General features: G+C 41.3%; 1 protein-coding gene across 2 annotated transcripts in view; it reads left to right on the forward strand.

The window, feature by feature from the left end:
- Positions 1 to 13,735, forward strand: part of tnpo2b (transportin 2b) — a 21,550-nt gene continuing 7,815 nt past the window's right edge. The window contains exons 1-14 of one of the 2 annotated variants that reach the window (XM_061830663.1): positions 1 to 284; positions 1,689 to 1,788; positions 1,954 to 2,029; positions 2,140 to 2,289; positions 2,479 to 2,585; positions 2,684 to 2,817; positions 5,428 to 5,509; positions 7,240 to 7,362; positions 7,462 to 7,580; positions 7,701 to 7,761; positions 7,870 to 8,041; positions 8,220 to 8,372; positions 9,619 to 9,844; positions 9,918 to 10,089. In XM_061830663.1, coding sequence (XP_061686647.1) covers positions 1,690 to 1,788; positions 1,954 to 2,029; positions 2,140 to 2,289; positions 2,479 to 2,585; positions 2,684 to 2,817; positions 5,428 to 5,509; positions 7,240 to 7,362; positions 7,462 to 7,580; positions 7,701 to 7,761; positions 7,870 to 8,041; positions 8,220 to 8,372; positions 9,619 to 9,844; positions 9,918 to 10,089 — 1,674 coding nt within the window. In that variant the 5' untranslated portion in view covers positions 1 to 284; position 1,689. Of the gene's footprint in view, positions 285 to 340; positions 465 to 1,688; positions 1,789 to 1,953; positions 2,030 to 2,139; positions 2,290 to 2,478; positions 2,586 to 2,683; positions 2,818 to 5,427; positions 5,510 to 7,239; positions 7,363 to 7,461; positions 7,581 to 7,700; positions 7,762 to 7,869; positions 8,042 to 8,219; positions 8,373 to 9,618; positions 9,845 to 9,917; positions 10,090 to 13,735 lie in introns of those variants that run through there. The other variant, XM_061830662.1, reaches the window with a different exon arrangement.

Genomic DNA, 13,735 nt, shown 5'->3' on the forward strand with positions numbered 1-13,735 from the left:
AAGTTCCACTAGTTTGGTTGCCATGTCAATTCACACGAATTTTGCGTGACGATCAACCCGCTACGGAAGCTGAGTGTGTTCAAGCCGATCACCGGCTTGATTGGAAGGCATGCGATCTGTGTCACATACCAGCTAGTAGCATAGCACTCACACAAATCTCCCGAGAGCTGAAGTTCCTTTTCAGTCAAGCAGATCCTATTTTTAAGACGTTAATCTTAGTTTGGCCACAGTATAGCCAGAGGATTGCCTACAGAAACCTAAGTTTGATACATCGGAGTGACCAGGTAAAATTTTCGCGGCACATTTGAGCAGATGTTAGCTTAGCTGTGCTATGTACTTACTAGCCGCGGTAGGTTTTGATTCGCGACGGTTCTGGCATAAATACGCCTCATTGGCACCGTCGTTGTAGTTGTGATTTCAGCCAAAACCTTCGATGCTGTTAAGATGCTGCCGACGGAGTTAAGGTTGGATTGTCTTCGATTGTATTCTATTCAGCAGTTTACGTCTTAACGATTATATGAGCGCTTAGCTAAGCTAGTTCGCGAGACATTTGTGCCCGTCTAGTGTGGGCCTCAAATTAAAAGATTAGTCGGATCATTATTTCATCTTATTAGAGTATTTAAAAGAGCCATTTCCTAAATAATTGCTATGTATCCATACGGAAAAAAATATAATAAACCGCTATTAAATATAACATGGCGATGCTCGTTGCGTCACAATGGGAAATTCGCAATGTTTTGTATTCTGTGTAATGTTCATATTAATGTGATTCAGTAGTAGCTGTTTGGTTAGGTTTATTTAAGATTATAAATTGTCCATAGCTTTGAACGTAAATGATGTGTCTATATGTGCCCTGCGATTAGCGTGCACTGGGCGTACTCCAGCTCCTGCTCGAAGTCAGCTGGGATAAGTGCAAGGACACCCGCGACCCGAAACTCAAGTGGTATCAATATTAGATGCGACGGCAACTGGTTAGCATATCTTCCTCACAGTTCTGAGGACCTGGGTTCAAATCTGGCCTTGCCTGTGTGGAGTTTGCATGTTCTGACTGTGCCTGCTTGGGTTTTCTCCGGCTGCTCCAGTTTCCTCCTCCATCTCCAAAACATGCATGGTCAGTTAATTGAAGACTCTAAATTACCCAAAGCTATGGATGTGAGTGCAAATGGTTTTGTGGTATGTGCTCAACAATTGGCTGGCGACCAGTTGAGGGTGTACCCCGCCTCTTGATTGAGGATAGCTGGGATAGGCTCCAGCGCACCCATACCCGAGCATTATGGAAAATAGATATTAGATGCATGGGTAGTTGCAGCTTTATTCCAAGACAAGCCTGACCACACATCTTGCTATCTTAACTGGCTGACAGGTTAGTTAGGTAGTTGGTACACCTTGTCGTTCAATCACCAAACATTTGGCAGTATGAATTACTGTTGAATTGTCCTTGGCCAAGACAACCTTACATTATTCCCAGTGGGCCTGGCAGCGGCTTCCATGGCAGCAGCCGCCCATTAGTATATGATTGTGTGCGTGAATGTGAGCCTCTGTAAAAGTGCTTTGGGCACCGTGATGGTGGACAATAAAGCACTATGAGTCCACTCCTTTTTGTTGGAGTAACACTGTTTCTGTCTGGTTTACAAACAAAATCTTACATGCAGACAAAATACAAACAGTACCATATTGTTTTGCTGCAGGATGGAGTGGCAACCGGATGAACAAAGTCTCCAACAAGTACTCCAACTTCTCAAGGACTCCCAGTCTCCAGACACAGCAACACAAAGAGCAGTGCAAGAAGTATCCTTGTCTGTTTACATGGTTGGGAGAAAAAAAAACATCGGTAGGGTATGAGTTTATTTGTATTGTGCCACTGTTAAAGAGTCAACCATTTAAGGTATGTGTGGGTGTGTGAGCTTTTGGAACATGCACCTGGCCGGTTAAACTTCTTAACAGAGCCTGCAGAAACTGGAGCAACTTAACCAGTTTCCAGATTTCAACAACTATCTCATCTTTGTCCTCACAAGCCTAAAGTCAGAGGGTGAATAGTTTCATCATTTCATTAAAAAGAAATGCAGAGATACTTGCTTATCATTATATTATTCAATTTCGACTTTATCATTTAATCAGTTTGTTGGCTTCCTTCTCCAGATGAACCCACTCGCTCACTCAGTGGCCTGATACTGAAAAACAATGTGAAAGCTCACTACCAGAACTTCCCTCCCAATGTGGCTGACTTTATCAAACGGGAATGTCTCAACAACATTGGAGACCCTTCTCCACTTATCAGAGCTACAATTGGTGGGTACTGTCAGAGTTTGAACGGAATAAAGCTCTTTGAATTCACATTTTAGCCACTGGCCTTCAGACTGCTATTTAGGTGGATTGAGTTCTGCAGTTTTTGTGCCTGTTGTAGTTTAGATGTTTTCCCCAATATTATTAGAATTGTAATTGTTTAATTTGTGGGTAACATTTATTTATTTCCTCAAGGTATCCTGATAACAACCATAGCCTCCAAAGGGGAGCTGCAAACATGGCCGGAACTGTTGCCGCAGCTTTGCAATTTACTGAATTCGGAGGACTACAACACCTGTGAGGTCAGACTGACATGTTAGCCCATACAAAGAATAGAGCTTTTGTTCAAGGTAATTAGGCCTAGTCAATGGAATTGTGTTTTTCTTGAATCAATCTTCAGGGTTCCTTTGGAGCATTACAAAAGATCTGTGAAGACTCTTCTGAGTTATTGGATAGTGATGCATTGAACAGACCACTCAACATCATGATTCCCAAGTTCCTGCAGTTTTTCAAACACTGCAGCCCTAAGATCAGGTAAAGAGGAATTAGTTCAACACAGTTGTTTGACATTTATGAAAATGCTTAAAAGTGGAATGTTACTGTATCAAGCCTTTTAGGTGTTTGAAATGTTTCTACATTGCTTGAAACTATGACCTTTTTTCTTGACAAATCACCAAATTTATACTGGTATAATCGTCAATTAAGTAAAATAATTTACAATGTGTTTTTTCGCTCAACTTTCATTTTCCTTTGCTGCTGGTAACACCGGTGTCTTTCTTAAGGCCGGTGGGAAAGAAAATACTGGAAAAATAACAAAACTCAGTTTTGGGAAGTAAATACGAATGCACGCATGGAGGTGCTTGCTGTGAGCATGCGCTGGCTTGAATATGACGGAGTGCTTGAGACGAAGTGGGCAGCGGCTCATCTCGGCACCGACCCGTGTGCATTCGGCATCGCTCGGCTTGAGTGGGGTACCCAGCCAACATGGGTTCAGTATTTCCCGGGTGTTCGGATACCGAGAATTTGGTCAAAAACAGAGGCATTTTTTTTTACAATAATTTTTTTTTTTTTTTTGCTCTGGCACTGATTTATAGAACCACTGAGACGTTCAATTCTGAGGTATTTAGAACCAAAACACAGATACCTGCTGAGCCTCTTTAAAAGTTTCCAATCTTTTTTTCATCCATCACAGAGCCACTAAAGTTGACGATATTAGATGTTTCAGCTTTGTTCGTATTTACATACAGTATTTCTAAATAAATTAACCGTTTTCAGAAGAGATCAGCCATAAAGGAAACAAAATTTTAGCAACTTCGGCGTCAAACAACCATATCGGCAAACCGTAGTCATGCTAGTTAGTTATACACAGAAACCCAGCTTTTCTGTTTTCTAGGGTTTGGTCACGTGATGTTTGCATATAGCAGATTCCTCATAAAATATAGTCTGCTCTTCATATAAATCAGAAGGATCAAAAAGTCTGCTGAAACTAATACCACACAAACATTTATGTATTCAAATTATGTATTCGCAGGATGAAGAGGAAAAGGTAAGTGAAACCTTGGATGTGATAACCTTCCTTTGGCAGCCTTAACATCAAATGTTTCCTGTAGTTGGAGATCAAACCTGCACAACCATCAGGATACATTTTGGACTATTTATCTTGATTAAAAAAGTTAAAGTTCAGCAAGATTCCTGTAATGTAATGTGTGGTTACTTCTCTGCATTATCTGCCACAGCATCTCAATCGGTTTGAAGTGAGGACTTTGACTTGGCCACTCCACAACCTGTATTTTCTTCTTCTGAAGCCATTCTGTTTTCAATTTGCTTCTATATTTTGGATCATTGTGTTTTTGCAAAAAACAATCACCCTCTTTTGAGCTTCAGCTGATGGACAGATGGCCTCGAATTCATGTGCAAAATATCTGGATAAATTTGCAGATTCATTTTTCCCCATTAATGATAGTAAGCTGTCCAGGCCCTGAGCATGCCCATACCGCTGTGCTCCTACCACTGTGCTCCTTCCACTGTGCTTCACAGTTGGGAAAAGATTTTGATGCTGCTTTGAGATTTTTCTTCAACTCATGGAGTGAAATTTACTAAATGTAAATGTTTATGAGTCTTCTCCTAAACAATTCAACTTTTCTTTATGATGGTGGTCCTCTTAAGCCAACTTCAAACTTGCAGCTATGTTTTTTATTTTTTATTTTATTTTTTCCCGACGGCAAAGACTTTGGTATTCTCTCATGAACCCCATTCTTATTTAACGTTTGACGTATGCTAGATGTGTCAGCAGAGAGGTTGGGATGTTTCAGTGATTTCTTTGCTCAACTTTCTCCATTTACTGACTACAAAGTTTGTCCATCCTTGGACAGATGAACATCAATGATTTTGGAGATACTTTTATAACCTTTTCCAGCTTTTTGCAAATCAACGCTTAATCATAGGTCTACTGGGAGCCCTTTTGAGTGAAGCATGCTGCTCATCAGGCTAAACTCGTGTGCTTTTTCTATCAACCAGCGCAGCTTTATGCAACTCTTTCAATCTTTTCTCATTGATTGGAGTCCAGGTTGCTCACTCCTGCCTCTGATTAGTGCCTTTATAGTCTGGTGGAGTGATTCCTAACCAACCTGAGCCAAGGAACATATTTTAGATCTGAAAATTCCAACGGCCAACAAACAAAAATGTCACAAAAATTGATACTCAAGTCAATTATACACATTCTACCATCAAATAGAAGGGCGTTTATTTGTTCTCTGTCTCTATCTGCCACTGCCATAGATGAGCAAACATACATTTGTTGTATTAAGTGAAATTGGATCATTTCCCCCAACACACCCTCTCTTTCATGGCACAGTGAATAAATATCACTGATCTAAAGCTTCACTTCAGTTTTGCTCCCTGACCAGGGAATGTTATTTTCATAATGCTGTCATTTTCATTAAAAATATGAAAATTAATTAAGTGGTTTTAATTCAATCAGTTTCGGTTTGCCCAATTTATACACGATTTTAAGAAATTCCAGAGCGTTTCCTCCCACTCTAATTTATTGTCTTTAAAATGCTGCCAAAAGCTTGAATTGGACCCTGGAAAAAAAGGAGGCCACTATTAATCCTGGGGGGTTCTCTTTGCTTGTTTTCCCCTCAGGTCCCACGCTATAGCATGTGTGAACCAGTTCATCATTGGTAGAGCTCAGGCTCTGATGGATAATATTGATACATTTATTGAGGTGAGTGCTTTTTGTCTTTTTTAGCTTTCCATTGTCCGAATCCTGTAATCTTTTTAACTCACCAAGTCATGTAAATGCTATAATAAGGTTGTATGATCATGAAAAACCTGGAAAAGGTATGGAAGTTTTTAATGCATTTTTCAGCCATTCTTAAACTGGTTTTGCCTGAACAACAGAGATTTGGTGAACCAGTCTCAGGGGTTTGGTGGAAGTCAAAATCCAGTGCGCCTGCCTCTCCAAAGGCTTTTCAAAACCGCACTTAGTAGAACACAGCATGCCGTTGACTAACCCCTTTATTGGGAATGATCTGCGATTGTGTAACTATTGAATGCCACGTCGTGTCACATGGGGACTGTTTGCCATTGATTGTTTTGAGTAGAGAAATGTTCAAAACGGGAGCGGTGTCCCTGTGAAGTCTGACAGCACTTTCCATAGGAGAGGGGTTGACAGAGTGATTTCAGAGTCCTCACAGCTAAAGCCCAACACCAGTAGGAAAAGTCTATTTCCTGGTTGCCCAATAAGCAACTTCTTCCCTATTTGGGTATATCTGCCACAAACCTCTGACATATACATTACCATGGTTAGTAAAATGTTGTGAAATATGCCATGCTAATTTCCCTCAAAAATGCACATTAGGCAAAATGTTTTAGTAACCCAATGACAGATATTATGACATGTGAGAAATATAAATACATATTCTAGTTGTTTGCAACTGTCTTCGCATCAATTTGCACCACTGATTTGTGGGTGTGAATGTCTTTGTTACGATTATTTTAGCACAGCAATAGGAGAAAAGAATGGGATTTTCTATTCAAAGAGAAGCTAATATTTAAATTTATTTGATGATGGGAAGTAAGTGTGACAGACAAGCAAAGAAATAAAGCAGGAAGGGGGCAAACACTTATTTACACTATTATATGTATTTCATTGTCAAATTCCCAACAGGGCTAACCCTTTCAAGGTTATCTTTGTGTTGGACAATTATCAGAGGGAACTTAAATATAGCCCATTCACAATCCTCTCCCATCATTTCGTATTTCATGATCTGTATAGATCTGTGCTTTCATTTCAGATGTATTGACAGTTTAAAAACAGCATGTCTATCACATATATCGGGCACTAACTAAGAGGATTAGTAGCAAAGGGTGAGTGAGTTCATTCTGTCATACAATCTGCCAGGTTTTTTCCACAAAATGCAGCTCAGTGAGATGTCTCCCAAGGAGACCAAGGGGTAACATTTAGAACATTGGTCATGGTGAACACAATCACTTTTGAAATGTTCAGCTATTTGTATTTGACCCTCAAAACAAGTGAAGGATTGCTTTTTTTGGTGGTGGGGGGGAGTACAAGTGACATGTTACAATAGTTATTAGTGAAACGGGTTGAAAGGAAGTGTGTGATCCTTCACCGTTCTGTTACCAACATCCTTCATGTTTCATTTTCTGACATGCATTTTTACAAGATGGAGCAATTTCATTCCATCTAGGGCTAGTAGCTGTCTGAGGTTATCATTCTCTGCAAAAGATATAGGGCATAGAGGAGTGTATTTGTGTCAGTGTCTCCTCAGCAAGCCAAAACAAAACCCACATTAGCTGTTCTGGAGTGTTTTTTTTTTATTAAAATTTGCAAGCCACATGTCATGAGTTGCCCCATTTGTGCGTTGGTCATGTTTTTGTTGCTCAACTTATTCAAGTCTCCTTCTTTTCTCTCCTCTGCTCTCCTCTCTCCAGAGTCTGTTTGCTCTGGCAGGTGACGAGGACAGCGAAGTGCGGAAAAATGTGTGCAGGGCTCTGGTCATGCTGCTGGAAGTTCGCATTGATCGCCTCATCCCACACATGCACAGCATCATCCAGGTGAGTGTTTCAATAATGTTGCCATAAATATATACATACATCAGCTACTCTTCTGATGCTCTTTTTTCATCCCCAACATTCTCTGGCTGTTCTCCCCAGTACATGCTGCAGCGGACCCAAGACCCAGATGAGAATGTGGCTTTGGAGGCCTGTGAATTTTGGTTGACACTGGCTGAGCAGCCCATCTGTAAAGAGGCCCTGTCTGGCCACTTGGTTCAGTAAGTGTGCACATGCCAGCCGCTCAATGGACTGGAGTAATGTTATCACAAAGACGTAAAAAATGTCTATGTAAAACAAAATGTAAGAAATGCGTTTGTCTGTGTGCTTTATCTTTTCAGACTCATCCCGATCTTGGTGAATGGGATGAAATACTCTGAAATTGATATTATTCTTTTAAAGGCAAGGGCGTTCCTCCTAGCATGCAACTACCTTTAGCTGCTTGACTTTTTTTTTTTGTCTGACCTCTTTCTCTCATCTCTTTTTATATGGCATTTTCTTCTTATCCAGGGTGATGTGGAGGAAGATGAGGCAATTCCAGACAGTGAACAAGACATCAAGCCTCGTTTCCATAAGTCCCGCACTGTCACTCTACAGCATGAGGGTGGAGAGGGTGAGGAGGGTGAAGACATTGATGATGATGAGGATGATGATGATGATACACTGTCTGATTGGAACCTACGTAAGTATTAAAGACTTTCAAGTTTTCAAGTCTTTTTTTCATCCAGTGCTTTGAAATCTTTTGGTATAACTAACATTATTAGTTTATGACTGATTTAACCAACTTCATATCACGTATTTTCATTACATTATTAACATTTTGAAGCTTAGTGTGATTTACTGCGGGTTTCTTCTTTAAGGGAAATGTTCTGCTGCGGCCTTGGACGTTCTGGCCAATGTGTTCAGAGAGGAGCTGCTTCCTCATCTCCTGCCCCTCCTTAAAGGTCTGCTCTTCCACCCTGACTGGGTCATCAAAGAGTCTGGCATCCTTGTCCTGGGTGCCATTGCTGAGGGTGAGGCCTGCAGTAGACTTGCAGTTTAAAGTTGGGCTGAGATTTAAAAAAAAAAAAAAAAAATTCATCAATGCTTTGCAGTTCTTCCCACCACATTTCAATATAAATTCAGCGAATCCCTTGAACAGCTAACCCTGACCAGTGGGGGGTGGTTTGCGTGGGATTCATGTTGTTTGGAAGCTGCACTCTCCAAACAACCATTTGCACTCACATTCATACCAACGGATAATTTAATCCTCAAGTAAATCCACCATTATTGCTTTAAAGCTCCGCAAATAACCCTAATAATTAAAGAAATACTGCTTTTGTTTAAGTATACATACAGTTTACTTTTTCAGTAGAGAGCTGTGGTCATGTTTATTTTGTACTCGAAATGAACACATTATTATTATTGTGCAAATTTTACCATTACAATTTCCAAGAGGAACTGTTTATACAGATCTATGTTTTTTTACTTTTCTACTCCATTTGCACTGTTTTATTGCTTATAAAATGTGACGTGACATGCGACATTTTTACAGGGCATCAAAAATAAATGTACTCATGTATTTCTAGTTCTTATTGAATCGATATGGGGGTATTAATAGCAATATCCAATTGAGTCGCAATTAAAAAAAAATCTAAATCCAATTGTGAGGTTCCTAATGCCTACCCCAATGGTTTCCATATTTTTTTACACCTCCCCCCCTACGGGGGGGATGTAATCTCCCTGACTCACTAGTATTCACCCATCCATCACTTTTATATACACATTTTGCCTAATCAGATTGTGTAACCTGAAGTCTATCCAGTATACCTTGCTGAGAGGTACACTTGGACTCCTCAGTCAAAGGTCAAACAACAGTTTACACTGTAATTCACACTTGTGGACATTTTAGTGTCTTTCGTCAAATCATGTTTTTGGGATGTGGGAAGGAATCAAAGTAATCAAAGAAAACCAATACGGGCATAAGAACATGTTAACTCCACACAGAACCCTGAACCTCTTGGGTGTAATGGAGTGCTGACCACTATACCACTATCATGCAATTCGTCATCCCACTAAATTGAGTATGGTTTACTCATTACACCTCACCAACCAGTCTGTTAAAGCAGTGAAGAAAATGGTTAGTCTCGGAACTCATCTTGTATATTTCTAAGAAAACTGTCCTGCATTTGCTTTTTCATTTGTTAACAAATAGTCTCATTAAATGGCCAAAATGATTGTGATGTTTGATTTGAGATCTGTAATGTTGTCTTTCTTCAGGATGCATGCAGGGTATGGTACCTTACTTGCCTGAACTCATCCCGCACCTCATCCAGTGTCTGTGTGACAAGAAGGCCCTGGTTCGTTCCATCGCATGCTGGACCCTCAGTCGTTATGCACACTGGGTGGTCAGCCAGCCCCCGGATGCTCACCTCAAACCTCTCATGACTGAGCTCCTCAAACGCATCCTGGATGGCAATAAGAGGGTGCAAGAGGCAGCCTGCAGGTACACATCCTGCCTGTATTACTTTTTCATACTCATGTACTGCTCCTAATTCCTCACCATTATTTTTCTGAAGCGCGTTTGCCACCCTGGAAGAGGAGGCGTGCACAGAGCTCGTACCTTACCTCAGCTTCATCTTGGACACGCTGGTGTTTGCTTTTGGGAAGTACCAGCATAAGAACCTACTTATCCTTTATGATGCCATAGGAACCTTGGCAGACTCTGTGGGACACCATCTGAACCAGCCTGTAAGCTGCAAAATCCTTACATATACAAATACACCTACAAGCCACATTATGACCATAAAATGTATTTATGTAGAGGATTTCATACACAAGGTAACTCAATGTCCTTCCCATGATTCAAAGCACTTAAAAACAAAACAGTTTCTTAAAGTGGTCCTGTCATGAAATGGATGATTTTTGGTATATTATTAATGAAAAACCCACAGCCAATATGGTCCCATATGTTTTTTCACCACAAAACATGATTTTGACATATACAGCTTTTTGTAACTCCCTCCATGAAAATCCTCTCGAGGGATTTGTTTTCGAGAAGAAGCAGGAAGTGATGTAAAGGACAGCGGCGCCACCTAGTGGATTCGTTTGTTTCCATTAGTTTTACCTCCGGGAAGCTAGCTCGTTGTTCATTGGTGTTAGCCAAAATGCCGGCTCATTGCATTGCTGGACATTGCTTGAACACTCGGGAGAATGGAATTACCCTTCATAAATTTGAAAGAGACCCTTTTCGTTGTGAAAAAATGATTGCACGGGGGCAGAGGACGAGAGCTTCGTGGGTTCCAAATAACAGGTAGGTGTGTATACAGCTACTAAAAAAAAAAATAATAGTTTTGGCCGGACCACGTAATCGGTCTCTCATAACGTAGCAAAAGACCCGTGTTTGAAATGTGTTGATCTGCACATTCAACTACTAAAAAAAAAATAGTTTGGGGCAGACCATGTAATCTGTCTCTCTCATAACGTAACAAAGATCCGCGTATGAAATGTGTCAATGTGGGCGTCGCCCAGCCAACAATGTCTCACTCAGCCTCGTCTTGATAGTGTTCATCGCGTACTGCGGCGGCTTTGAACATACCCCTAAAAGCAGCATGGCTCGGCTCCACCTCCTTATATACCGTGGTGCCGAAAATCAGCCACACCGGCTGAGGCGCCGCGTTCGGCGGTCACATCTTCTGCAAAGGCTGCGCGTCGGGCTTTGCGACGGGGGCGGCTCTGAAGAACCCAGCCGAGAATGCGTTACTCAGTTGCGTGCGCGCATAAAGGGCCCGGGCTCGACGGTGTTGCTCAGTACTGCGGTGTCTATGAGCACCCCCCTAAAGCAGCACCGCTGGGTCAGCTCTGTCATAAGCCATACCGGCTGGCTGCGATGGCTCATCTCCGACGCGGAAGTTGATCGGATGGGGATGCGCTTTGGCCGTGATCGCATATCATCTGAAATATGGCTCGAAACAATAGTGTAATATTGCCCCGGTAACTTCACTCAATTGTGTGGTGTTATCCTTTTCGAAAAGAGCTTCGGTGTCAGAATCCAAATATATCTGTTGTTAGGCTTCCATAGTAGCAGGCACTGGGTGTTTTCAACGACGGAAGTGACGTTGACGTCAAGGACAGAGTACGCAACTAATATGGCGACCACTTGGATGTCGAGGGACACTCAATTGCGCAACTTTGTGCATGGATGACACGCTCTCCGGTCACTTTTTTTTTTCCATATAGAAATTGAAGTGAATACTGTTATTTATTATTCATTACAATATCTATTTTAGAATGTTTATAGGGATGACAGTCCCACTTTAACATTTAAAACAAAGGAGAAAAACAAAAGTACCATTAGAACAGCATATTCTTCTTCATACTGTGCAATAAATATTTTAAAGTGGCAATGCTCTAAAAAGCATGAGAAGGGGGAAAAAAAAGAAGAGTTAACCTGGACTGAAAAACATTCCCACTTGGTCGGTGCTGACGTCACTTCTATTGCCAACTTATTCCATTTGTGTGCAGCCTAATGGCTAAATGCTGCTTCACCGTGTTTGCTTTGGACTCTGTGCTCCTTTTTCCATCTCAGAGCCCTACTGGGTTTATATTCCATTGGCATTTCTTTCATGTGTTCAGGACCTCAATTATTTAGTGATTTGTAGATCAGTAGCAGAACACTTTAAGTGCCACTGACGCCAAAATATATATTTTGAAATAGGTATTGTTATTAAAACTACATGTGATATGAATCCCTTTGATAATGCGAGTCGGAAAAAAGCGAGGTGGGAACGTTTTATTAAAGTACAAGGTTGCGAAAGTGTGACTCGACATCCGAGTGGCGGCCATATTGTCTGCGATGTCATGTGACGTCTCGTTCATGCATCACACTAGAGCCCTCGGCATTGAAACACAGTGTGCCAAATGCAATGGCAGATGAATGAGAGCGATTTTCTGATTTTTCTGATGCCCCTTCTTAGACTGAAGCTCTTTTCGAGGAAGAAAGCATCTCAGAAGCGAGTGAAGCCTCCGGGGTCATTTTACCATAACGTTTGGAGCTATATTTAGACAGTATGTTGATTACTTTTCCATTAACAACAGACTCCCAACAGACAGACGAGGAGGACGAACGACCCGAAGAAATGTTCAAGATGACTGGCCAATAATTGTTCGATTTCCTAACCCTTTTACAAGTCTCGTGTATGTAGTGTACTCAGGAGGACCCATCCCGCGTGAAGTAATTATGTCAGGGGTGCCCAGACACCGGTGGCCGGTGAGGGGGAGAGCGCCTTTCCCCTCCCCACCAGCGGTGCGACAGCACATGCCAGCCAACCTCCCGGCCCGACCCACTTCCGGGTTGGGTGAAACGGTAACCCGCGCCACCACTAACCTCTGTCGGCGCGCATCGACACTTTGAGCACTCCTGACTTTATAAAGTTACGGTGGAAATAACATTCGTCTATTTGGAAGATCGACTATGGTGGTTATACGTTGTTTGGCTAGTTAGCTCGTGTTACACGCTACTAAACTATCTTTGTACTTCTATTTTGTGTTCTATTGTATTGTGTGTGTGATTAAATTGTCTTAAACACAATAAAAGTTCTTTATTATATTTTTGCCGGTTTGACCAGGGGGATTTATTCTAAATTCACACGTAACATATGCTATAAATGTGAGACCAATTAGTCCCCCCACCCCCCTCAACTATTGTTTTTTTTTTAATAGGTCTATACACACACCTACCTGTCATTTGGAACACACAAAGCTCATTTTTCACGACAAATCGGGTCTTTTGGAACCGTGTAAAGAGTGAATCCATCCTCCAGAGTGTTTGAGCAAAATCCAACAATACAACCAGCCGGCATTTTGGCTAACATGTTGAAAAAAACAGCTATTTCTCATCGGTGCAGCAGGTATAAACACTGTACCCCGCCACTGTAGGCGTCTGTCAAAAACGTCACTTCCTGGTACTTGTTCAACACAAAAGCCTAGAGAGACTTTACATGGCCGGATATGAAAAAATCAATATACGGCAACATTTGGTGTGTTGTGAACTAACTGATGAGTCCATTCTAGCTTATTTTTAATTTTTTTTTTTTTCGTTAACACAAAATTTTATGCCGCTCTCAGTCGAAAAGGTTCCTGACACCTGGCATATAAGATGGCAGAAAGTGTATAATTGACTTGTGTATCCACTTTTTGTTGGTTTGCCGTAAGATTTTTCAGATGTAAGGTGCCGTCTTGGCTCGATAAAAGTTGAGAATCACTGTCGTCGATGGTAGCCTACATCTACAAAATGGGAAAAAATGTTTTCATTTTTCGCTTTATGTGGAATGCGCAACGTTGATTTTTGACGATTTTCGGGGTAAAAAACGTGTAGTTACTGTAGTATAATTGTATC

The sequence above is a fragment of the Syngnathoides biaculeatus genome, chromosome 9, assembly GCF_019802595.1.
Source record: "Syngnathoides biaculeatus isolate LvHL_M chromosome 9, ASM1980259v1, whole genome shotgun sequence".
NCBI classification, from domain to species: domain Eukaryota; kingdom Metazoa; phylum Chordata; class Actinopteri; order Syngnathiformes; family Syngnathidae; genus Syngnathoides; species Syngnathoides biaculeatus.